Consider the following 27846-nt stretch of genomic DNA (forward strand, 5'->3'; position numbering starts at 1 on the left):
AATGGGCCTTCGGCTCAGAAACCCCATATCGATTATGTTTCGTTGAATGGTTCGCACGCTGACACTTCTTGATGGCCCATAATTGAAATCTGCAGCAATTTGCGGAAGGGTTGGACTTCTGTCACGTTGAACGATTCTCTTCAGTCATCGTTAGTCCCGTTCTTGTAGGATCTTTTTCCGACCACACTGACGTCGGAGATCTGATGTTTTACCGGATTCCTAATATTCACGGTGCACTCGTGCGATGGTCGTACGGGAAAATCCCCACTTCATCGCTACCTCGGATATGCTATGTCCCATGGCTAGTGCGCCGACTATAACACCACATTCAGACTCACCTAAACCTTGATAACCCTCCATTGTAACAGCAGTAACCGATCTAACAACTGCACCAGACACTTGTCTTATAGAGCGCCGTATTCTGTCTATTTACATATCGCTGTATTTGAATACGCATGGTTATACCAGTTTCTGTGGCGCTTCACTGTAATATAGCACGGCACTCCGCTACCGTAATACGCATTGGTATATTAACTGCAAGTCAGCTACCAATTCATATTTTACAATCATCACTTTTCGCAGGCTGTTTTTGTTTTCCATCTCGTAGGCTCCAGAATGCCGAGTTTCCTCTCTAGTATCGCAGATGATCAAAAAACACGTGGCGTGAGCAAGATTAACTGAAAAGTGATGGTACATGCAAACTTTGCTTTATTACGTCATCCGTATTGGTCACAGGTACCACATACGAGTGCTAGCTGAGGGTCCCGTACGCTCTGAAAAGATGGTATCGTGACAAAACTGTAGCGATTATGTATATTATGCAACACGGAATGACGGCAGCGTCGGAATATCTGCAAACCAAACGCATTGCGCGTAGAGAGTTGGGAACTCCCAACAACAACGTCAACAGTGAAGTACATGAATTATTCCGTCAGACGTCTTCGAGAGATCATGCAAATTGCTGTTAGATGCACTGCATCCGTAAATTCAGCCTTGTGGAAGACGAATGGTAATGCAGTTCAGTGGAACAACTTCAACTCTGAGACAAGGGAGACAGTATCTATGATTACAGACTGTATATGATTACAGACTGCGTATCCTGTCTTCACACCATCAGAACTGCAGAGTAGAATATTAAGTTTCAGAGGCCGATTGAATGAAGCGTGACACATTCTGACTGGTCGTCCGGAGAATCCCGCGTGCCGGCCGGTGTGACCGTGCGGTTCTAGGCGCTTCAGTTTGGAATCGCGTGACCGCTACCGTCGCAGGTTCGAATCCTGCCTCGGGCATGGATGTGTGTGATGTCCTTAGGTTAGTTAGGTTTAAGTAATTCTAAGTTCTAGGGGACTGATGACCTCAGATGTTGAGTCCCATAGTGCTCAGAGCCATTTGAACCACGCCAATCCCGCGTCCGGCCATCCTGATTCAGGTTTTCCATGATTTCCCTAAATCATTTCAGCAAATTCCGGGATGGATCCTCTGAAAGGGTACGGCCGACTTCCTTTCCCATCCCTCCTTGATCCATTTGGACCGATGACCTCGCTTTTTGGTCCCTTCCCCCAAATCAACCAACCAACCAACCGTCCGGAGAATGATTCTGAAATTTGGAAATAATGAGTTGGAATTAAGTGTGGACATGCTTTATGAAAAACTAACAGGACATCCAGCTTTCCATTCGTGTGAAACATAGCACATCACTCTGCTTCGACGGAAAACTCTAATTTCAAGCACATCGAATCAAAAATGCACCATAAGGCATGAAAAACGCTGCAACACGAAGGAATTACCAAATTGGAAGATGCGATGTTCACGCACAGACAAGTAAATTATTAGAATTTCAGAAGAATTCGATAATTTATTCAAGAGAAAGAGTTACACAAATTGAGCAAGTCAGTAAAGCGTTAGTCCAACTCTGACCCTCCTCCAGGGCGTTATTCGGCTTGGCAGTGATTAATAAAGTTGTTGGACGTCTTCTCGAGGGATATCGTGCCACATTGTGTTCTACTGCTGCATTAGATAGTCAAACTCCCGAACTGGTTGGAGGGCCCTGTCCATAATAATCCGAATGTTCACAGTCGTGGACGGATTCGGCGACCGTGGTGGTCAAGGTAGCTTCTGGCAAGCACTAAGACAAGTAATAGAAATTGTCAGTATGTGCGGGAATTATCTTGCTGGAACGTAAGCCCAGGTGGTTTTCCCATGAAGGATACTAAAACGAGGCATACAGTATAGTGGACGAACCGCTGTGCCGTAAGTCTCCCGCGGATGACAACCAAATGGGTCCTGCTGCGAAACGGAATGATTCGTCAGACCATCACTCATGGCTGTCGGGGCCATACGCCGGGCGACAGTCACGTCACTATCCCACCTCTGCCGCCGGCCGGAGTGGCCGAGCGGTTCTAGGCGCTACAGTCTGGAACCGCGCTCCTCGGGCATGGATGTGTGTGATGTCCTTAGGTTAGTTAGGTTTAAGAAGTTCTAGGGGACTGATGCCCTCAGCAGTTAAGTCCCACAGTGCTCAGAGCCCACCTCTGCCCAGGGCGTCTCCAGAAGTGTCTTCGCTGGTCATCTGAGGTCAGTTCGATGGGGGACTAATCGCTGGAGACCATCTCCGATAAATGAGATTACATGCCGAATCCGAGTGATCCCGACACAACTGCAAACGGGTTTGTTGGTGTACAGTGATCAATATTAGTAGGCGTGAATTCAGACCCCTTTCCGTGAGCCGCCTATTAACGGTCCCTGTGGTCACTGAAGCACCAGCTGCACAGAGGATCGATGAAGAATCCGTGGCCTTAAGTGCAACTGCTGGGTCGCCACGTTCTGTCGCCTCTCGAGGTCGACCACTCCCTTCTTGACGCTGTGTTCGGCCATGGTTCACCCAGTCCAGCCAACATTGTCTGATTCTGGCATCACGTCTGTTCAAACGTGGAGTTATTCGGCGATTACTCCCACCGACTTTTTTGAGCCCAAAGACACATTCTCTCTCAGAAGCTGACATCTGCGCATATCGTTCACGAGCCTGTCTGAGAGGCGTAGTTACTGTCCAACAAAGTACGCGGATGAAATTCGCAAAGATTTCATCCTCTGGTATCGACATGTTCTCTGTTTAGTACCTGTTGTGTACATAGTTCCGCGTAGTCAGCGCGTACACAACTTTCCCACTAGAGCACGCTCCGCTAAGCACAACAGCGCAGGCGCAGCGCTCGTCCGTCTCCGCACTACGAGATGGCGGTGCCATAGAGATGGACCAAATTCTGCTTCCGCCGATCCACGTATTAATATGTAACGCAGCCAACGAGATTGCTGTTAACGTAGAACCTTTTCTCCTCGCGGATCACACTCTCGCAGTGATACATGAACGCGCAAGGTATTATAACGAGTGTACAGACCTCCGATAAGTTAGTCTGCATTTGTCTGCATCAGTCTGTACGAGTTCTACATTTGTCTATACCAGTCTATAGTGAAGTTTCAGTCTGCGCCTAATAAGATTACCATGTGCCTGTAAATAGTCATGAAGATAAATGTATAGAGACTTTTCAGGTAACAGAGATATATCTGAGAATAAGATTAACGTATCAATACCAAAGGAACTTCAGATTGTCAGTTGTAAATAGCATCGAGAATCAAGTTAAGTAAGGCTTATGCTGGTTATTATTTTAATAAATGTGTGTGAAAATTAATCAAGTTCTGTTTAAAGTTGGTCACCGTCAGTCTGCTACTCTATGCGTGCAAGTGGCATTTCTATTGTCTGACGTAACGGCAGAAGATAAACACGCCACGATAAGACCACGAGACATATTGCTGACACTCGCCTACTTCGTTAGAGCGACAAGTCAAATAATCTGATGGTGTGTGTACTAAAGGTCTTACAGTACGCACACCACACTACCACTGACAGCTGCGCGGTGCAACTGCGCTGCAGAGTCAAACGTTCATCCATCGGCCGCCAAAGTTTACAGTTTTGCATCTTACGTCAATGCCTGTATGTAAATCAATTTGCGACCATTCTGCATAACTGAAGTTCAATCTTTAGTAAGACTGTTTCGTTAACAATTATGACAGGAAAAATATTAGGTGTTAATAACTCACCACGTACAATAAATCAGGAGGGCGACAGAAAATGGGTATCTAGGAAGTGCAGAGATCAACTTTCTGTGAGATGTCTGTATTACACTTCACAAAAAGGACGTTTTCAAGGTTCAAGAAATGTTCAAAGCAATCTGTTAACCTACTCCATGAACAACGGATAAGAAATGGGGCGCCATAGTGATAACAAAGCTTCTCACCATCAAGTTCGAAGGCGAACTTCTTGGGAGTTACAAACCGTGTGGGACGTTCAGCTAGGCATCCACTCTTAAGGAATGCGTGTAGCAAAGTATTGGTGTAACGGGGTGGGATGTGATGGCGTACAACCGAATGCGAAACAGTCTGTCGTGGAGCTATCTTGAAAATGACTATCCTTTAAGGCGTAGCTGTATGTAGTGCAATAATATATATTATACGCACAGTGAAAGCGAACATCTAAAGGCTGAATTTCGCACGGTGAAAGCGAACATCCAAAGGCTGAATTTCAGGAGGGATAGCTGTCCTAAAGGAGTATGATTTTCATACGCAGGCCAGGAATCAAGCAAAAGTAAGTTATTTTGATCAGCCATTGGCCAAAAGCAGGGCTTATACCATAGTTGTAGTTATCTTACGCTCATTTTCCCACTCTCGCTTGCTGTGACGTAAATATTCCCTATTCCCCTTTCAGGATTACGCACACGAAAAAGAATCGTAGTGGGTTGAGTACCTCCAATGTCTATCGGCACAATAACTAACTTACCAGCCAGTTTACCATCCAGATTATCAATCGGCATAATTCCATACGAATGCGTTAAGGCACTGATGTTAGTTGATCTTGAAGGATCTCTCTTGGTACCTCTAATTTCCAGAGTTCCTTTCATTTGCATTTCCTCATGAAATCCCGATTGGTCGGCATTGTAAACAAATTCCTTACCGAAGGATAGGACAAATTTGTTTATCTGAACTACAAATTTTTGGACCGATTCCGCAGTTTGCTGTGCATCGTCGAGTTGACGCTATGTTTTTAGGAGAAAACTGCTTACGGCAGCCGAGGTATTTTGCAGTTCTGTTTCAACTGAGGTACAACAAATGCTTAAGATTTTTTTTAAAAAAAAGAAAGTCTCACTGTATAGTAAGATGAGCAGCGCTCTTGTATCATACTGGTGGTAGTAGCTCGAGCAAACTGTTCACCAAACAACCCTTTACGTCTACGTGAATATGAGATGGTTCTCGCTGTCAGTACATGCTGGTGATGTTAAGCATAATCTCTAAAGACGAACCCAAAGAAAAATCTTGAATCACACGATATGAGCCGACAGAGTAAAAAAAGAGAAAAGCCTGAAATGAAACGATTTTATTTTTCAGCCTAAAGCGTCTGTTATGTTACATTTGAACAAACTTGTACTACGCGAAAATTTAGGATACAACGAACAAATTCCTTTCCGTCGAAGCAGTCGTTTGCATACCGATCGAGTGCTTCTTTGTGATCCAAATCGTCTCGTAATCATCCCATGGGAACAGTCATATACTGCTCACACACCTATGTCTGCTCGGGTACCATTACACCTGTTACACCTGTCACTCACAAGAGTTGCTCTACACCTACACACTATAGGACACATTGCGATGTATAGCGGAGGGTACTTCTGGTACGACAGTCATTTTACCCATACCTGTTCCATCTGCGAGTGGCGGGTGGGAGGAACGCCTATCCTGGGCACATATAGAGTGAGTCACTTACTATTGCCACCAAGAATAACTCCGAAAGTATGACAGGAGCTGAAACGCTTGTGTGAAAAAAGTGGCATCGGACAACGGGGGCCATAATATGACGTTGGTGTTTTGTTGCTAGGTGGGGTCGTGTCAGAGATATGACGGTCAACTTAGTTTTCTTAAATCGGCTGCTATACTTTGGTACTTATTTTCGGACAGCGGCTATCGCTTATTTTCTGACAGAGGCTATCGAGACGAATCCAATGATGTAATAGTAAGGTCTCTGAAGATCAACGAACATCACAAACGTGGCATGAACGCCTGTTTACGGAACGTGTTCGACGAGTTGACCATTGGTACCAATGTAGTGCTGCAATTTTCTTATCATGGATGAGCGGTATTCCTTATCACATCGGCACTTGTCGGAGTACATGCTCTGACAGTTCTCTCTTGCATATTTTCTGGTGTAGTTGGAACGTCTTTATAAACAATGTCTTTTACGAATCCTCACAAGAAAAAATCCAGAGGCGTCAAGTCTGGCGAACGAGGCGGCCACGACTCATCTCCCCCGCGTCCGGTCCAACGATTTGGGAATATTCTCTGCAACGCATTTCTAGCCAGCAGCGTAAAATGTGCCGGCCATCCATCGTGTTGATAGCACATTCTGTTCCTTGTTCGTAAAGGTTTTTCTACTAATAGCAGACCTAATGTTTCTTGCAGGAATACGGTGTTCTTCCTACCATTAAGATACCCTTCGATGAAATAAGAGCCTATAATTCTGTCCTCCAGAATCCCACACCATACATTCACCGACCACAGTTTTTGGTGTGCAGCTTGCCGCAACCACCATGGATTTTCAGTTGACCAATAATGCATGTTATGAAAATTAACATTTCCATGGTCCGTGAATGTAGCCTCCTCAGTAAATAAAATCAAATTAATAAATGTGTCATCCCTATGAATCTGCAGTTTAGCCTATCGGCATAATTCAGCGCAACGCGTATAATCCGTACCAGTTAATTCTTGGTGGAGACTGATATGGTAATGATGGTATTACGGCGATGCAGAACACGAACAACGCTACTTTGGCTCATGCCAGATTCCCTTGCGATTTGACGCGAACTAACGCTAACACAAGGATCTCGAACCACAGTGGCAAGAGTAGCAACTTCCGTTTCCTCGTTAGTAGCTTTCCTTTGCCGAATATGTTTCTGATGCGTTAAAGATCCAGTTGTTCTCAATTTATCATACACATATTTAAATGTACGACGTGTAGGGTGAGTCATTGAGGATATCTTTCAGCGTATAAGCCTCTAGGTCTCACTTAATTTCGCTGGCATTCTAAGTAACTGACAAGCATATCGACTTGTTCTTCGAACGAATACATCATCCACATTCGCTTGATTCGACGATACTAGTCTTACGTTCCTATTAGTATTGTATTGCGAAACTGTCGAATAGTATTTACATGTCAATGGGATGTTACATGGAACGCCGTATTCGGCGAATATTTACAACCGGCATGTTATAACAGAGAGAATAGTGAGAGCACATACTTCGATAAGCGCAGAAGTCATAAGGAATACCACTCAATCCATGATTAGAATATTTTAGCGCTGCATTGATACCAATGGTATTCACTTCGAACACCTTCTGTAAATGGACGTTCATGCCATCTTTGTGACGTTTGTTGACCTTAAAAGACCTTACTGTTACACATCGTTGGATTCGTCCTGATAGCTGCTATGAGAAAAGAAGTACCAAAATATAGCATCCGATTTAAAAAAAAAAGTTGACCTTCATATCTCTGACGCGACCCACGTAGCAATAAAAAACCGAAGTTATATTATGGCCCCCGTTGTCCCATACAACTTTCGTCCCACAAACGTTTCAGCTACTATCTTACTTTCGGAGTTATTCTAGGTGGCAATAGTCAGTGACTCACCCAGTATATATATATATATATATATATATATATATATATATATATATATATATATATATATATATATGGTGCCACATATCTGCAGACCTGCTGAATCCATGGTAAGCAGGTGTCTTTCAGAGGTAAATCAACACGCTAGTAACCAGGAGGTCAAGACGTTTAGGGGATTTGCTAAACAGTGAGACTAGGCGCTCGCAGGCTCGACCGAACAATCGCTGTCGCGTAACTACAATATGGTATCAACACGGCGACGGGAAAATCGCAATTCCTCTCAGCACCTCCGTGGATTTCATCGAGATAGCTTGTTTGGTGGTGCTTCTACTACGAAGAAGAGCGAGAAAGCTGCTCAGATATCGTTAATAGGTGCGCTATGTAGACATACTGCAAGAGAAAGCTTACAATGAAACAGTTTGTTCTTAACCATAGACTTTCTCGTGCTCGTAGAACGGTCGAATGTTCTTTTGGGATTTTGGCTAAAAAACGGAGACTGCTTCATCAGCCTATCGATGTGGACGTCGGTTTCTCGGACTTAATAATAAAAGCCTGTTATATTCTACATAATATAGAAAGAAGAAATGATGGCGTATGAATTGAGGACGAGCCATGTGAATGCCTTCTGCAGCGCTGTGAGCCTATAGGAACAGTTGCTAATGCGCTCGATATGCAGATAAGGGATTATTTTGCAAATGACCATGTGACTCCATAAAGACCAGTACCTGGGCAATATTAGAAAATATAAATAGCAGTAACGGCAACGGCTACACGAATGAATAAAATTTGCGCTCTATGAATGTCATCTGTGCCGCAACTCTCGTTATGAGTCTGTTGCTGGCGCACAGAACATGTCCGTCTGCAGCACAGTACGAGAGAGACTGAGAAATAGCTTCTGAACGTCGCTAGTATACGTGGGCCAGTGTCAGTGGGTGTTATTCATTCAACATCTGCTACCGTCGCGACGCAAATCAACTAGGGCCTGTTGCGTCTTTTAATTCGCCGTCACTGTTTGAACGTAGATACGCCTGATCGTGTTACAGCCTCCGAGTTTCATTGTTGCGAAAAACAAGTAGCACGACCGAAAATTGCGAATGAGCGCCTAGCCTTGAGGGCCCACCGAAAGCGCCGTACGAAATGCGGTGCGAAGCTGACTGGACTTAGGGTGACACGCTGGTTCCATCAGGGGAGGAGTTCGACACATGAACCAACAAGAATTTCACAAAAAAATCGTATTTTGTTTATTTGTGAATTCAGACTGTTGTATTTCGTGATCTATCAAATATTCTTGGGCTTCTTACCGTTTGAGTTTAAAATCACTTCTGTGGTCGTTCTTCTACCTTCTGGAGATCAAATTTAAATTAGATTTCATCGTACTGTCTGGTTCTCGCTGCCTGCAGCTTTTTTTTCCACTCATAGCCTTATGGAAATTTGCAATCTTCGCTATCATCTCCGAGTAGAAAAAGTTTCGAGATTACTGTCCGCTGGAAACCCACAAGGGAAGCATCAACAAAACCCGTAACAGAAGTCAATATCACAAAGACTGGCTCTTGTCTATATGACTTTGAAACCAAGCAAACATCTGATTTCCCTCTCTATCCATTGATCTACTGTTGTTTAACCATCACTTTATCCATTTAAATGTAGCCACAACGGTCAGTTATAAGAGCGGTACACATTTTGTTCTGAAAGAAAAGCTGATCCATTACATTCCACTCTTTCCATTGCAGTATTTGTGTGTGTGTGTGTGTGTGTGTGAGGGGGAAGGGACTGGGTGAGTGTTTCGACTTCATGGGAACTCAACGGTGAGTTTATCAGCGCCCCTTGTGCATGTCTTTGTTGTACTTCCCAAGAAGGAATGAAAGGTGTGGTTTTCTCTGCACTGCAGTAATTTGATACCATATCAATATACTTACTGTAGTGAGTGTAGTTCAATAGATGTAAAATGCCTGTTCAGATGTATGGGAGGGCCTGATGCCCCTATTCTGGCCAGGATAAATAAATAAATATATAGTATCTAAGCTCAGATGAAGCTGCAAAAACCAATAATTTGCAGAATCTGTTTCTGTGTTACGAAGAAGTTGAGTTATTCATTTAACGAGTCATCGTGCACATTATTAAGAAGCTTGGCTAAGAGTGTCTATGAACTAATAACTCATCTTCTATAAAATTATGTATAGCCTACCGGCTATAGGACGCGTATGGATTCATTGCAGGTGGTAAGGACAGGGAGTGTTCTGAAGTAATTTTGACTACGTTTTGCGATGACTTGAGCAGCTAGCTCGGCAGCCCATACACAATGGGAATATTACAGAGGTTGTAGCTCCAAACTGGCCTGACCTTACCGAGTACGCCAGTATACAGACAGGGATTAGTGATCACGATGCCACACAGTCGATGGTTACTGAAGTTAATAAATCCGTCAACAAGACTAGGTGAGTATTTTTGCTAGAAAGACCAGATAATGAGTTATTAGCACCCCTCTTAGGAGACTGATCGACATCATTTAGTTCCGTTACGGTGGACGTAGAGGAATTACGGGAAAACTTTAAACGGACTGTAGATGGCATCCTGGGGAAGTATGTGCCGAGTAAAACGATCAAGGGCGGGAAAAAACCGGCGTAGTTTAATAAAAAATTCGGAAACTGCTGAGGAAGCAGAAGCTGCTGCATTCTCGGATCAAGAAAGAACGCGCAAATGACGACAGACAATTGTTAAAAAGATTGATGCGCGAAGCATGTAGCTACCACCGTCACATCTTAGCAAAAGATCTTGGCGAGAACCCGGAAAAATTCTGGTCCTGTTTAAAGTCAAAGTATTCTGTCCAGGCCGTCATTCAGAACTCTCATGTGGCAATAGAGTATAGCAAATGGAAAGCCGAAGTTTTAAATACCGCATTTAAAAAATCGTTCATGCAGAAGGATCGTACAAACGTAAGACGTTCGACCGTCGTACAGAGGTATGGAGGACGTACTAATAGGCATCCCAGGCGCAGAGAAGCAACTGAAAGAGCTGAAAACAAATAAGTCCCCATATTCGGATGGAATCCCAATTCGGTTTGACACAGAGTACCCTATGGCATTGGCTTCGTACTTAGTTTTCATTTATCGTCAATCTCTCCCAGCACATACTGCCAAGTGATTGGAAAGGGCGCTGTGGCTCCTGTACAAACGAAGGGCAAAAGAACGGACCCGCAGAATTACAGACTAAATATATCTAACATTGGTTTGCTGCAGATTTCTTGAACATATTTTCAGTTCCAATGCAGTAAACTTCTTTGAAACGGAAGAGCTTCTCACCATAAATCAGCGTGGATTTAGAAAGCACCGCCCGTGTGAAACGCAACATGCCACATACGATATGCTGAGAACCATGGATGAAGGGCAACAGGGAGATTCCATTTTCCCATATTTTCGCAAAGCGTTAGACACTGTGCTCCGCTGCAGACTATTAACGAAGGTACGAACGTACGGAACAGGTTGCCAGATACGTGAGTGGCTGGGGAACACTTCCTGGGCGGTAGAACCCAATGCATTGCCCTCGACAGCGAGTGCTAATCAGAGAAGAGTGTATTGTCAGGAGGGCCTCAGCTAAGAATGGTAGAATCGCTGTTTTTTTTTTGTTTTTTTTTTTTTTAAATTTATAAATGTCTGCCGAACAGGGTGGGTAGCAAACTGCAGCTGTTTGCTGATAACACTCTGGTATACAGGAAGATGTTGGTAATGACTAGGAGGATACGAGATGACTTAGACTGACTTTCTAATTGGTGTGATGGACGGTAACCTGCTCCCACCAGGTCGGATTAAAGGAAGACATCGAAGCAGTTCAGAGCCGGCCGTGGTGGCCAAGCGGTTAAAGGCGCTACAGTCTGGAACCGCGCGGCCGCTATGGTCGCAGGTTCGAATCCTGCCTCGGGCATGGATGTGTGTGATGTCCTCAGGTTAGTTAGGTTTAAGCAGTTCTAAGTTATAGGGGACTGATGACCTTAGAAGTTAAGTCCCATAGTGCTCAGAGCCATTTTTTGAAGCAGTTCAGAGGCGGGCCGCCAGATTTGTTACTGGAAGGTTCGACAAAAACGCGAGTATAACGATGTTTCGGGAACTCGAACGGGAATCCTTCACCTTACGACGACATTCTCTACGCGCAATACTGAGAAGATTTAGAGAATTAGCATCTGAATCTGACTGCAGAACTATTCTCCTGCGGCTAATGTACAGTTTGCTTAAGGACCACGAAAATAAGAAAATTACGGCTCCTACGGAGGCATATGGACAGTTATTTTTCCCTCGCTCTATTTTCGAGCGGTACAGGAAAGAAAATGACAAGTAAAGGTACAAGGTACCCCTCGCCACACATCGTACGTTGGCATGCGGAGTATATACGCAGATGCAATCATCCTTGCGCTATTTATATTACTGTAAAGCACACATTTATTCAAGATGAATACGAAATCTTGCCACAGGGCTGTAATAGTAGTTAAGGGAAACTGGTTCAGTGATTTGGTGTTATAGAACTTTGTTACAAGTTCCGCAATATGTACGGCAATGAATTGTGCACATTCATTGTCCCAACTGAATTTTTATGTATTACCTGGTAGAGATTGTAAAGAAAGACATTAGAAATTGTTGACTTAAATACGCAAATAGTGGTGATTGATGATTATTTGTCTGTAGATTTAATTTGTGTTAGTGTATGGTCTACTAGGACTAAAGTGGTATATAACTCCGACTTGTGTTACTACAGTTCCAAGGACTTGGGTCGATTCTAGCACATCAGATTAAAATTTCGTGTTACACGACCATGAACAGCACTAATTTCTGCCATCAATACTTTGTCGTCGGTCCTCAACGACTTATATAATTTGTAAGTGAGGATAGGTATTATTTTTTCTTTTGTTGGATAAATGAGCAGTATGTAACTTTGGAGGAGCAATAAAGCTGTTCTAATACGCGTCGTGCCTAACGTTCTGTTCTGCTGTTATTTCCCTCTTCTTTCACACACACCAATATTATATCGTTCTACGTGCGTTTGTAGGACAGTCAACAGCAATGTGCAGACGCTCATTGCATATAGTTAGTGATACAGTAGAAGATCCGTATAATTTATGGTAGGCGCTTCCCAGCTGCCCAAATGAAAAAAATAAAGAGCTAGCAAATTCAACGTTACCACCGCTTTCATAATCAGCCAGCGCACCCATACTCAAGTACGTAAACACGCTGTTAACTTTACTGCCTCATTCGAGTGTATGTTTTTCCAAGAACTAATCACTCAGAGTAAACAAAAATAAAAATGTCTGCGTGAATCTTCTTGTCTCGCGGTCGGCAGTAATTTATAGTGAACTGCCTATTCATATTCATACAGCGGTTTACATATACATGAGTACTCGTTTCTCGTGAATAATACATAACAGATATAGCGTGATTCCTACGGCAATCAATAAAAATTTTCATGCTGATCCAAATACATTGTTTCCGAGACTGTCACACCGTGCGGAATATAGCCGCGAGGTCGAACAGCGGGCTACTTTCGAGTGCGGCTTGGTCGCGTGGCTTGCTTACGTAGTTACTTGTACAATGGAATACGCACTTCGTTATTTGCTACACTAGTATTTCTCAGTAGAAGCCTTTCTTAATTAATTTACATGTTATGAATCATCAGTCTTTCTTTCTTTCTTTCACTGGTGCCACGTCCCGCGCTAACGCAGCGTCGGCATTGTTAGGAACGGATTTGGCAAGGTTAGTGGAAAGGGGTGGCCGGATGCCCTTCCTGCCGCCACCCCGTACCCCCCGGGACGGAATTAGTGTACCCCCAACTGTCTGCGTCTAGTGGAATTAATGGAATATTGCGAGCGTGTTCAGATGTCTGTGAGTCGTGTAACTGAGGCGGAACATCGGTACCAGCCCAGTATTCACCTAGCGGGATGTGGAAAACCGCCTAAAAACCGCATCCAGGCTGGCCGGCACACCGACCGGTAATTTGCCGGGCGGATTCGATCCGGGGCCGGTGCGCCTGCCCTAGTCCAGGAAGCAGCGCATTAGCACTCTCGGCTAACCTGGCGGAACATGTTATGAATTATCTGTATCCAGGGCATTTCATTATCGTATGATAACCCACAGTCAGCAGGTTCTTTGGGGCAAAGAAATATTGACGTGTATATAAGGTGTCACGAAAGAATTACCGAAGTCTATTCACTTGAAATCTGATGCTCAACAATAAATTAGAAAGTGCAGCAAATACATCTATACCTACATCCTCAGCAATTCTCAGCAAGCCACCTGACGTGTGGTGGAGGATATTTCTGGTACCACTAACTGATTCAGGAATAGCGCTTAAGAAGACTGATTGTCGGTAAGCGTCTATATTACCTCCAATTTCTCGAATTTTCTCGTCGTGGTCATTTCGCGAGATGCATGTGGGAGGGAGTGATAGGTGTCCGACTCTTCCACGAAAGCGCTCTCTCGAAATTTCGGCAGTAAATCTCTCCGTGATGCACAACGCCTCTGTTACAGCGTCTCCCACAGGAGGTTGGGGCATCTCCGTAACGCTCTCGCGCCAACCAAACGATCCCTTGACGAAAAACACCGCTCTTCTTGGGATCTTCTCTACCCCTTCTCTCAGACTTACGCGGTAACGGTCCAAGATTGACGAACAGCACTCAAGAATCGGTCGAACAAGCGCCTTGTAAGCCACTTCTTCAGTGGACGAATTAAATTTCCGTACGATTCTTGCTTTGAATGCCAGTCAGGCATCGTCACTTACTGGTATTTGCTTTATGTGGCCATTCCTCTTAATGTCCCTCAGGATAGATACGCCTACATATTTTACGGTGGTTACTGTTTCCAGCAGTTTGTCATGAATATGTTAGTTGTACAGTAGTGAATTTTCTGTTCCTAATTTTGGGTAACATGCTACATTTATTAACGTTCAACATATATTGCCAGATCCTGCGCCATTCAACAATCCTCTGTAGGTCCATCTGCAAATCGGTACTTTCTTCTGGCGTTGCTACCGTATTACTGACAACGACATCCGCGAAGAGACGTAAAGGGCTTATCGACGAATTCTGTGTTTTTTAAAACAGGAACCCCCATTTTATCACATATTCGTGTAATACGTAAAGAAATAGGAATGTTTTAGTTGGACCACTTTTTTCGCCTTGTGATAGATGGCGCTGTAATAGTCACAAACATATGGCCCACAATTTTAGACGAACAGTTGGTAACAGTTAGCTTAATAAATTAAAATACAGAACGTAGGTACGTTTGAACATTCGGTTGTTCCAATGTGATACATGCACCTTTGTGAACTTATCATTTCTGAGAACGCATGCTGTTACAGCGTGATTACCTGTAAATACCACATTAATGCAATAAATGTTCGAAATGATGTCCGTCAACCTCAATGCATTTGGCAATACGTGTAAAGACATTCCTCTCAACAGCTAATAGTTTGCCTTCCGTAATGTTCGCACATTCTTTGTCAATGAGCTGACGCATTTTGTCAGGCGTTGTCGGTGGATCACGATGGCAAATATCCTTCAACTTTCCCCACAGAAAGAAATCCGGGGACGTCAGATCCGGTGAACGTGGGGGCCATGGTATTGTGCTTCGACGACCAATTCACCTGTCATGAAATATGCTATTCAGTACCGCTTCAACCACACGCGACCTATGTACCAGACATCCCCCATGTTGGAAGTTCATCGCCATTCTGTCATGCAGTGAAACATCTTGCAGTTATATCGGTAGAACATTACGTAGGAAATCAGCATACATTGCACCATTTAGATTGCCATCGATAGAATGGGGGCCAATTATCCTTCCATAATGCCGCACCATAAATTAACCTGCCAAGGTCGCTAATGTTCCACTTGTCGCAGCCATCGTAGATTTTCCGTTGCCCAGTAGTGCATATTATGCCGGTTTACGTTACCGCTGTTGGTGAATGACGCTTCGTCGCTAAATAGAACGCGTGCAAAAAAGTCTGTCATCGTCCCGTAATTTCTCTTGTGCCTAGTGGCAGAACTGTACACGACGTTCAAAGTCGTCGCCATGCAATTCCTGGGGCATAGAAATATGGTACGGGTGGAATCGATGTTGATGTAGCATTCTCATCACCGACGTTTTTGAGATTCCCGATTCTCGCGCAATTTGTCTGCTACTGATGTGCGGATTAGCCGTGACAGCAGCTAAAACACCTACTTGGGCATCATCATTTGTTGCAGGTCGTGGTTTACGTTTCACATGGGGCTGAACACTTCCTGTTTTCTTAAATAACGTAACTATCCGGTGAAAGGTCCAGACACTTGGATGATGTCGTCCAGGATACCGAGCAGCATACATAGCACACGCCGGTTCCGCGTTTTGATCCCAATAGCCATACATCAACACGATATCGACCTTCTCCGCAATTGGTAAACGGTCCATTTTAACACGGCGGAATGTTACCTGACACCACGTACTTATGTTTGTGACTATTACAGCGCCATCTGTCACAAAGCGAAAAAAGTGGTCCAACTAAAACATTCGTATTTCTTTACGTACTACACGAATATGTGATAAAAAACGGTGATTCCTATTTTAAAAAACGCGGTTGATATCCGTTTGACCTATGGCAGTGGCATCTAGCGTGGCAACCATAGCGCCTTCTGGTTTCCCCCTTCAAGCTAGACGAGTTTCGTTCTTTGTAGTTTTTTCGTTTAACGCTTACTTTGTGAGATATTTGGCCCGGTCACTATCAATGGACCATCCTGTACACATTGTAAACAGTATCGGTCCTATCATACTTCCTTAGGATACTCTCGAAGTTACCTTTACATCTGTCGATTTCGTTCCATTAAGAACGACGTGTTTGGTTCTCTCTGGAAGAATGTTCCGATACTCGGTATGCTCGTATTTTTCGTTTCACTTATCGGCAGTGCGAGACAGTGCCAAATGCCTTCCTAATGTCGAGGAATATGGCATCAACTTGAGCGCCGATGAATATAGCCGTGTGGGATTCGTGGAGGGAAAGAGCGAGGTGAGTTTCGCAGTATCCCATGTTGATTTTTGTAGAGGAAGTTTTCGTTGCCCAAAAACTCCATAATATATGATCATAAGACATGTTCCATAGTTCTACAACAGATCCCTCCTGCGACCCTTTTGATCCAGTCGCTAGGTACCCCATGTTGTTGCAGTCACCTGCAATAAACTGCTGTTAGAAGGGAAACAAGTTCTTTCATATAATATCTATAGAACCTTACAGGTACCTCATCTGGTCCTGATGCTTTTCCACTCCAAAGCGATTGCAATTGTTTTTCTTTACCGCGATCACTTATCTCAATATCTGCAATTTAGTAATACTGGTATACATGCAAATGTCCGACGTGTTACTCGACAACACAGCATTACGTAGAATAAGTTTTTGTCAAAAGTGAAACAGTGGTTCGCATTCTAGCAGTGCTTAGGGGACAATACTCTTGGAAGCGAAGCGAATTTACGCGATGTGGCTGGAAGCGGTACGCAAAAAGCAATTAGTTTTCTCGTTCATATAGCGTAGGCTCTTCTCCTGGTAGACTGTACCATTCAAGGTTTTATATATTTTAGACTCGGAATGTGAGCGACCCATTAAACGATGTACAGGATATGCATTAAACATTACTTCACCATATGTCAGGTGAGGTGCATGTCTGTTGATTCCTAGTTCCTCCTCTCCATCCTTCCCTAGGGAAGAACGTTCTACTGTGTACCGTTTAGAAAAGTTCTGCTATCGCTGTGCCGTGAAGGGAGAAAAAGCAAATGCAGGTCCGATGAAGAGCGCATGACGTGGAAGGAACGATACAAAACGGAAGTCCTCTTGCAGAAGATACAGGCTATAGGTACTATGTGAAGTGGCGACCATAAGTAAATGGTACAATTCATAGTAATTGAAACTCCCATATTCCACACAAGCTTCATTCAGATCTTTCAGCATTTTATTCACTGTCCGCTCACTTTCTGCCACTAATACCATGTCTTAGAATGTATATTTGCTGATGACACGGTATTAGTGGCGGAAAGTGAGCGGACAGTGAATAACATGCTGAAAGATCCGAATGAAGCTTGTGTGGAATATGGGATGCAAATAAACACAGCAAAAACAAAGAGTATGGTCATCGGTGCAAGACGCAGACTGTCCAATATTAAAATAAGACAATCTACCATTAGCATTTAAATATCTTGGAAGCACACTAACTGAAGACTTGAGATGTCACCAGGAGGCGAAAACTCGATTTGCCATAGCGAAGGAGGCATTCAACAGAAAGAGGAGACTCTTATGTGGCAAATTAGATAAAGGTCTAAGGAAAAGGCTTGGCAAATGTTTTGTCTGGAGTGTGCCACTATATGGGGCAGAAACATGGACGCTGAGACGAGAGGATGAATAAAGGTTAGAAGCATTTGAGAGGTAGATGTGGAGGAGAATGGAGATAATAAGCTGGATGGAAAGAGTGAGTATTGAAATAGTATTGGAAAGGGTTGGTGAGAGAAGGTGTCTGCTGAAGGTTGTAAGAGAAAGGAAAAAGAACTGGTTGGGACACTCATTGAGAAGGGAGTGCTTGCTAGCAAATGCTTTTGAAGGATTGGTCTGCGGGAGAAGTCTGAGGGGAAGAAGGAGATACAAGGTGATAGACGACATCAAGGGAAGAGGAAATTATGCAGACCTGAAGAGGATGCAGAAGACCGGACAGCCTGGAGAACCACCGTGTGAAAACCTGCCTTTTGTCAGAACACTGACGATGATGAAATTTATGCAATGTAACCCGGCCCAGACGTTTTCCAAAGGAGTTCAACATGCCTACGAAAACAAGGACAGCGACATCGCGTCCACCGAATTCTTTTTAAACTACTACCACTCAAATCGCGAACAGTCTAGTCATCTGTTGTCCGACTCTTACAGTGTTATGCTGCAAGCGAACAAACACGTATGTGTAATCTGCTATGAGGCTAAAATATAGTTTGTCAATTTGTGAGGGTTTTCTTTCCATGTCGTGCAAAGATTCCAGAACGGGAATAACATCATCTGCACCAAAAGAGCGAGAGGTATGTTTCACCAGATATGCATCAGATGCTCCTCACTCCCTGTCAGCAAGTTGTACCGACGCGAAACAATTTACTCCCTTTATAACAGCAGTTTGACGAAGAGAACTGGGGCAATTAACGATATCAATCGATTGGAGAATAGCGCAGTTCATTCACGTTTCGAAGAAGGTTCATAGGACGGATGCAGACGATTAGAGGCCAGGCCATTATCACTATCAACATCTATTGCAGAATAGTGGAATATATGTTTTACACTCATGCATTATGACGTTTTTGGAGAACGAAAATCTCTTCAATAAAACCAGAATTGGTTGCTCAAACAGAGATGTTTCGAAACCAACCAAACTTGCTGTGTTGATCCGAGAGATCCAAAACGCCTTAGACAATGGCGTGCAGATTGATTCTGTATTATTTGATTCTAGGGCGGCATTCGATGTAGTTCTGAACGGCGCTTAATGAACAAAAGACGATCTTATCGAGTCTGCATTAATTGCATACTAGAAGACATAACTGAACATGTTCTTCTCAATGGGACGAGTTTGACGGACGGCAAGATAATTTTGGAAGTACGTTAAAGGAAGGTTATAGGGGTGTTATTGTTTACAAACGATCGTTTGCGGACGATACTGTATAGCAAGGTTTGAACGGCAGAGGTCTGCAGGAAAACCCGGAAAGGATCAATTATTGGTGCAGGGATCCCTGCTAAATGTTGCTGATAGCTCATAAGTAATAGTACTGTTCGGTTGTACCATTGTTGATAAATCCGTAGAAAGAGTAAATACCGTAAAATACCCAAGGATAACATCCAGTAGCTACAAAAAGTAGAATGATTACATAAAACTAAAGGAGATGCCCTGCTGAAATTCATTGGAAGAATCATAAGGAAATGTAATTTGTACACAAGAGACGTGGCTTACAAAACACTGGCTAGACCGATTCTTGAGTATGGTTGATCAGTCTGGGAGCCTTACTAGGCCGGATGAGTAGAAGAGATGGGGAAGAGTCAACGAAGAGCGGCGTGTTTCATCACAGGATGTTCTAGTAAGCGCGAAAGCGTTGCCGAAGCGCTCAACAAACTTCAATGGCAGGCGCTACAAAGAGAGGCGTTGTGCGTCACGGAGATATTGACTTTGCTTCGGCTCTGTTCCAGATGCGGCCCCGGGGCGCGGTGCCGTCGCTGTCGGCGTGGTGCTGGTGCCTGGCTGCGGTGCTGCAGCTGCAGGCGCCGCTGTGCGACGGTCTGCGGGCCCTGGCGCTGTTCCACTACCACGGCTACAGCCACTGGGTGATGTTCCGGTCACTGCTGCTGGAGCTGGCCCGCCGCGGCCACCACGTGACCGTGCTCTCCCACTTCCCCCAGGACAACGCACCGCCTACCTACGAGGACCGCAGCCTCAAGGGCGCCGTGCCTCCCATCGTCAATACCTTCTCTATCGACTTCGCCATGAGCTCCAGCATGATTAAATTCATCTGGTTCGAGATGCAGTCCTTCTGCAGGCCCAACTTCGAGCATCCGGTCACCAAAGAGCTGATCAAAAACAAGGAAAAGTTCGACGTCATCCTTCTCGAGGTAAAGAACATCTTCCGTCCTGGTTCGATGGAGCTCTCCCGTCGGTCTATCCAATGCGAGCTTCTCCATCTCTGTTTAGCTGTTTCAACCTTAACCATTTGAAAATGCTCGCTCTAGTCAAGCGTCTATAATTTTTACCCACGCCGTTCATTATCAGACCAATTATTCCTTGATGCTTCAGGATGTGTCCTATCAACCGATCCCTTCTTTGACTAAATTTTTAGTATAAATTCTTCGCTCTTCTATTCCGTTCAGTACTTCTTCATTACTTATTCCATCTACGAAATTAATATTCAGCATTCTTCTGCAGCACCACGTTTCAAACGCATCTGTCTCATCTCGCCCACGTGTCGCTGGTGTACAAGGCAACATACCTACAAACTGCTGCAGGTGTTCGGGCCGGACTGCTTCGCAGCCTTCCACCACCACCTGGGGGGAGTCCCAGTGGTGGGGATGACGAGCAGTGTGATGCTGCCCTGGGGAAACCCCCGCGTGGGCAACCCCGACAACCCGGCCTACATACCCAACTACTTCATGCCCTTCAGCTCGCGCATGACCTTCTGGGAGCGCCTCGCCAACACGGTGTCCACCTTTGCCACGAGCGTCGGCTTTGACCTCTTGGTTCCAGGACCAGTGGACGAACTGAACAGGTATGAAACGAACGCTTATGGCTCCTCTTGCTGACAATGCTCTCCAAACGTAAAGAATAGAACCACGACTTATTACAAAAGATGCAGCTCCATGCACTGTAAATGTAGTGCAGAAAACTCGCATGATATTGAAAACGATTGAAATTTTTTGAATCGATTTTTTATAGTTATCAATCTGCCAAGTGGATTTGTGGTTTCCTCTTTCTTTCCCTATAGTTTGCTTGCGTTTTCATAGCTGTGTAACGGTTACAAATGACTCCTACCTGCATTGAATATTCTAGTGGATAACTGCCTTTGTTAATATTCTCCTCTAGTGATCCTTCCAGTTAACTATTCCTCCAACCCATAGCAGATGTTGCACTGACCTGCCCCTTCTTCTAGTAGGGCTCTTCCATATTCTTTTCTGACCTATACTGTCTGGTATGTCTTCATTTCGTAATTCAGTTTTCCATTTAATTTTACATTCTTATGTATCACTTCATTTAAAATTCTTTCAGTGGAGGTATTTTACCAAAACCAATGGCCTTCCTGCAGTGTTAATACCGGTTCCCCATCAGGTCATCGAAGTTAAGCGCTGTTGGGCTTGGCTATCACAAGGACAGGTTACAGTCCGGTCTGCCGAGTGCTGTCTGGAAGCGGGGTGCACTCAGCCCTTGTGAGGCCAGCTGGGGAGCTACTGGACTAAGAAGTAGCGGCTCCGGTCACGAAAGCTGACAACGGCCGGGAGAGCGGTCTGCGGACCACGTGCCCATCAATATCCGCATCCAGTGGCGCCTAGCAGCCGAGGATGATACGGCGATCGGTCGGTGCCGTTGGTCCTTCCGAGGCCTCTTCGGACGGAATATTTTGTTTATGAAAGCACTGGTCGGCTGTGCCCTTCTATATCTGATATCTTTCTGGAGTCAATTTTTTCACTTCGTCTACCACGGTTTTGTTTCTACATTGGTGTTATGCAGGACATCATACTCTTCATCACATTGGCTTTTGTTCATCGTTAATCCGTTTACCGTGCTAGGTGTGTTGTCCGCTCCTTTAAACAGCTCCCCTGTGTCTCCTTTACGTTCGGCGCTGAGGAGTCCTGTGTATGCGAACTTTAGCACTGGTTCTGTTCAAAATGTGTGAATTCCTAAGGAACCAAACTGTTAAGGTCATCGGTCCCTAGACTTACACCCTACTTCAACTAACTTATGCTACGAGCAACACACACACCCATGGCCGAGGGAGGACTCGAACCTCCGGCAGCAGGGACCGCGCAGTCCGTGACATGACGCCTCAAACCACGCGGCCACTCGGCGCGGCCAGTGGTTCTGTTCCCCTGCCCTTTTACACCTGTTCCGAAATTTTCTTTAACTTAGTTTATCGCATGTTCAGTGTACAAGTTGTTAACCAGTTGTGATAACCTTCAACCTTGCCTTCCACATCTTTTAAGATGGTCTCGTCTTTCTTGATCTTCAGTTTCTATTATTAACGCACGTGCTCTGTATGTGTCTGTATAATTTAGTTTTCAAGGAAATGTCAACCTTTTATTCACCCTACATTGTGAAAGACGTTCTCTAGACCAAGAGCGCTGGAAGATATGTAGAATTTTATGGTCTCTCCTCCATCACCAACAGAAATGTCAGAATCGTCTCCCTGATATCCTCCCTGAAACCTAGCTAATCTTAGTCCAAAAAATCTTTGTAATTAAAGCGCTATAAATCTACGTGGTGGAACGCTCATTCTGTTCGTAACTAGCTTACATTATCACTAGTCAAATTTCTGTGAATGGGTGATTGTTTTAATATTGTTATTCAATCTGTTGACCATACAATCATCTTCTGTACATAGATATACATAAAATACGTACTGAGGATAACAAGATTAATGTTAAGCTACCGAGCAGGTCATGCAGTGATGTTCCTGGTAGTAAAATAACAGTTATAAGTAGCATGTATAATATTAAAAACATTTCAGTCACAATTTTTACAAAAAGTTCTCGTTAATTGTGTTTACCTTATTTGGTAGGTGGAAACGATGCACCTCTCTTTGTTCGACTCTTAATTAACTCTTCTTACTGAACTGTTATTTGACAGCACAGTATTAGTGGACTGCTTTACAATAACCTGAGTATATTTTAATACGAAAATAGCATACTTTACGTCATAGCGTGATCGCAATATAAAGTAGGTGCTGACAGGAGAAATCTGTCGAGTTTTAACTCTTTCGGAACGTTCCTTGAACCTGAAACGTAAATTACTAAAGTTAATCGAAAACTTTTAATGTTACTGTATAACGCGAGCACGAAAGCACATTTCGCCCATTAGCAATCGTTTGTTCTTTTAAAGACTTCATTAACTTTGGGCAAGTTATTCTCTAAGGTTGATATACCTCTACACGGTATTTATTGGTACGTGGCTTCTGCATTATATCTGTTTTCTCCGATACGATAGGGCTCCTATCCACTGCATCTAGTTGCCGTTACATTCCATCTAAATTTCGTACACCGACTGAATTTCTCACACAGAGTCTCTTAACGGACAAAGAAATTCATTTCTGAAACTTCCCAGCGGCACATGATGGGCTCGTTCACCGTAAACAATGATGCTAGACAAAGTAAATCGACTTTCCATTGGCTGTCCTGATGATTTACTAACAGCTACATCAAAATAAAATAGTAATGCAAGTAAATAACTTACTCTCTCAGTTAGCTGCCAAAATGAACGATCCACTCAAAAATCGTCTCAGTAATTCACAACAATACGGAACCGTGCTTCAGACGTTTTTTTTCTACACACATGAAGAAGTATTCTAATCTGTAATCTAATACACAGAAGAAAAACCAACCAACCAATTATAAAAGTACTGTGCAGTGCAGACTTAGCAAACTGCTTAATGTCTGCAGCATTCGTTAGTTCTGATAGTTGTATTAATAAATGGTCTACACTGAACTACAACTATTTCCTTCAGTGCTGCGTTGTATTATGCAACTTACACACACTGTATCATTAAAATATAAAACTTGTATAGAACTGCCCTACCTCCTGGACTATCCAAAACTGAAATACACAGGATAAATTTCTTCATTAATTTGATTAGATTTCTTGAAGCTTTGTAGTTCGCATTTTACAACAGGTAGCAAGTTGCACGTTTATGCAGTTAATTTTATTTGTTACTTTTGTTACCTGACTAGAACAGATTATCGCTTCACTGTAAAATTCATTTTCATTTCAGGGGGTATTTTGGGAACGAAGTACCAAAGACGCTAGACCTGGTGAAGAATCTCAGCCTTTTGCTGGTGAACAGCCACTTTAGCATCAACTTTCCTCGACCGCTGCTGCCGAACGTCGTAGAGGTCGGCGGCATACATGTTCCGACAGCTGCGAAACCACTTCCAAAAGTGAGTCTGTACCTCATAACGAAATTACAACCGAGACCCAGTGACGGCACTTATGATTGGATGGATGTATTACACTCCATATGACAGTGTTATGCTTCTGAATTTGTTGATTACAATGTTTTATATAGAAAAAATTCATACTTAAATTAACATAGAGGTCAATATGTCCTGAGCCTTACTTACTTTGCTTTTTGTCATTATTATTTCTTGTTTCTTCATCCAAGGGGACTTCTATTACTGACTGAACCAATCCACTGAAATGTTCTGAGGTCCACATAAGCACATTATATCAAACAGTCGGTTAGTTAAAGCTAGCCCTAAAGTCACCTTTGACTGTGTCTACAAAATTATACACTACTGGCCATTAAAATTGATACACCACGAAGATGACGTGCTACAGATGCAAAATTTAACCGACAGGAAGAAGATTCTGTGATATGCAAATGATTAGCTTTTCAGAGCATTCAAACAAGGTTAGCGCCGTTGGCGACACCTAAAACGTGCTGACATCGGAAAGTTTCCACCTGATTTCTCATACACAAACAGAGTTGACCGGCGTTGCCTGGTGAAACGCTGTTGTGATGCCTCGTGAAAGGAGGAGAAATGCGTACCATCACATTTCCGACTTTGATAAAGGTCGGATTGTAGCCTATCGCGACTTCGGTTTATCGTATCGCGACATTGCTCCTCACATTGGTCGAGATCCAATGACTGTTAGCGGAATATGAAATCGGTGGGTTCAGGAGCATAATACTGAACGCCGTGCTGGATCCCAACGGCCTCGTATCACTATCAGTCGAGATGACAGGCATCTTATCCGCATGGCTGTAACGGGTCGTGCAGCCACGTCTCGATCCCTGAGTCAACAGATGGGGACGTTTACAAAACAACAACCATCTGCACGAACAGTTCGACGACGATTGCAGCAACATGGACAATCAGCTCGGAGACCATGGCTGCGGTTACTCCTGACGCTGCATCACAGACAGGAGCTCCTCCGATGGTGTACTCAACGACGAACCTGGGTGCACGAATGACAAAACGTCATTTTTTTCGGATGAATCCAGGTTCTGTACAGCATCATGATAGTCGCATCCGTGTTTGGCGACATCGCGGTGAACGCACATTAGAAGCGTGTATTCGTCATCGCCATACTGGCGTATCACCCGGCGTAATGGTATGGGGTGCCATTGGTTACACGTCTCGGTCACCTCTTGCACACATTGACGGCACTTTGAACAGTGGACGTTACATTTCAGATATGTTACGACTCGTGGCTCTACCCTTCATTCGATCCCTGCGAAACCCTACATTCCAGCAGGATAATGAACGACCGCATGTTGCAGGTCCTGTACGGGTCTTTCTGGATACAGAAAATGTTCGACTGCTGCCCTGGCCAGCACATTCTCCAGATCTCTCAACAATTGAAAACGTCTGGTCAATGGTGGCCGAGCAACTGGATCGTCACAATACGCCAGTTACTACTCTTGATGAACTGTGGTATCGCGTTGAAGCTGCATGGGCAGCTGTACCAGTACATGCCATCCAAGCTCTGTTTCACTCAATGCCCAGGCGTATCAAGGCCGTTGTTACGGCCAGAGGTGGTTGTTCTGGGTACTGATTTCTCAAGATCTATGCACTCAAATTGCGTGAAAATGTAATAAAATGTCAGTTCTAGTATAATATAATTGTCCAATGAATACCCGTTTATCATCTGCATTTATTCTTGGTGTAGCAACTTTAATGGCCAGTAGTGTATCATTGTACGAACATAGGGCAGCAGATTTGACCTCATAATCGTTCAGAAGCCTGAGAAACTAGCTTTTCTTAAAACGGAACACAAATTTAAGAACTTATTGAACTTATTACTTGTTTGAACACGTAAAACCGAATACAGATACACCGACGGAAAAGATTCCTAACTCGAAGAATGAGCGAGATAAGCAACAGTTGGTAAGCGTGTTTCTACATCTGAAAGTTGACGTCTATTCAGATTTCGCGCCGGCTGTATAAGAGTGGCCCTAGTAGCGCCACTATGACGACGCAAATCAGGCTTGTCTTAAATACGCCCTGTAACGGTCGTCTCAGTTAGTTACTGTTGAGATTGGACGTAGCGACTTGATGTTAGTCAAGAATGCCTTTAAGACGACGAAGACACCATTATCAACAGGTCACCGAGTCTGAACAGGTTCGTGTATTAGGGCTACGAGAATACTGCAGAAAGATTTTGCAGGAATGCGGCCACTGTACATATTGCGGTCGCAAAAAGACCGGGCCCCAGTCGGTCACGTGACACTACCGAGAGGGAAGATCATCGTTTCGGACGTGTGGGGCCGGCGCATCGTACTGCACCTGCAGCAGCAATCTGAGCAGCAGTTGGCAGCACTGTGTTACAACGAACTGTTAATCGGCTACTTCAAGGACAGCTCCGAGCCCGACGCCCTGCAGCGTGCATTTCACTGACCCCAAACCACCGCCGTTTCCGACTTCAATGGTGTCAAGCGAGAGCTCATTGGAGGCCGGTGCAGAGGTCTCTTGTGTTCTCTGATGAAAACTGGCTATGCCTCGGTGTCTGTGATAAAGCTGAGTTAGGTAGAAGAAGGCGCCTGCAACCAAACTGTCTGTGGCCTGGACATACTGGACCTACACCTGGAGCTATGGTCTGGGGTGGGATTTCGCGTGACACCAAGAGCACTCTCGTGGTTATCCCACGAAACCTGACTGAAATTTGTACGACAGTCTGGTGATACGACCTGTTGTGCTGCCATTCATGAACAGCATCCCAAGAGGGGTTTTCCAAGAGGATAACACGCGACCACATACCGTTGTTGTAATCCCACATGTTCTACACAGCATCAACATACTGCCTTGGCCTGGTTCAAATGGCTCTGAGCACTATGGTACTTAACATCTCTGGTCATCAGTCCCCTAGAACTTACAACTACTTAAACTTAACTAACCTAAGGACATCACACAACACCCAGTCATCACGAGGCAGAGATAATCCCTGACCCCGCCGGGAATCGAACCCGGCAACCCGGGCGTGGGAAGCGGGAACGCTACCGCACGACCACGAGATGCGGACTGCTGCCTTGGCCTGCTCGGTCACCAGATGTGTCCCCAGTCGAGTACGTATGGGTCATCACTTGACGACATCTACAGTGGCATACACAACCAGCACTAACCGTCCTTGTACCGATAGACTAAGTGCAACAGTCATGGAGAACCAGCCCACCAGCAGACATCCGGAACTGTACGAACACAACCCTTTCGTGCTTGCGTTCAACATTCTGGGGGTTTCAACGGTTATTAATGTACCAGCATTTTACTTTTTAAGGAACTACACTCGCGCTTACAGTAACTTGTGAACACGAAACGTTAATCACTTATATGCATTACGTAGACATATGGATTACCGTAGTTTCACTACTATACATGAATTATTTCTTGTCGTTAGGATTTTATTTTCCGTCATA

The 27846-nt window shown here is 44.2% G+C and overlaps 1 protein-coding gene across 2 annotated transcripts in view; it reads left to right on the forward strand.

Annotated features, from left to right (window-relative positions):
* Positions 1-27846, forward strand: part of LOC124615543 (UDP-glucosyltransferase 2-like) — an 87581-nt gene that overhangs the window by 31267 nt on the left and 28468 nt on the right. For both annotated transcript variants that reach the window (XM_047143514.1, XM_047143515.1), the window contains exons 2-4: positions 19925-20344; positions 20735-20994; positions 24205-24370. In XM_047143514.1, coding sequence (XP_046999470.1) covers positions 19925-20344; positions 20735-20994; positions 24205-24370 — 846 coding nt within the window. The remainder of the gene's footprint in view (positions 1-19924; positions 20345-20734; positions 20995-24204; positions 24371-27846) is intronic.

The sequence above is a fragment of the Schistocerca americana genome, chromosome 5 (genome assembly GCF_021461395.2).
Source record: "Schistocerca americana isolate TAMUIC-IGC-003095 chromosome 5, iqSchAmer2.1, whole genome shotgun sequence".
NCBI classification, from domain to species: Eukaryota; Metazoa; Arthropoda; class Insecta; order Orthoptera; family Acrididae; genus Schistocerca; species Schistocerca americana.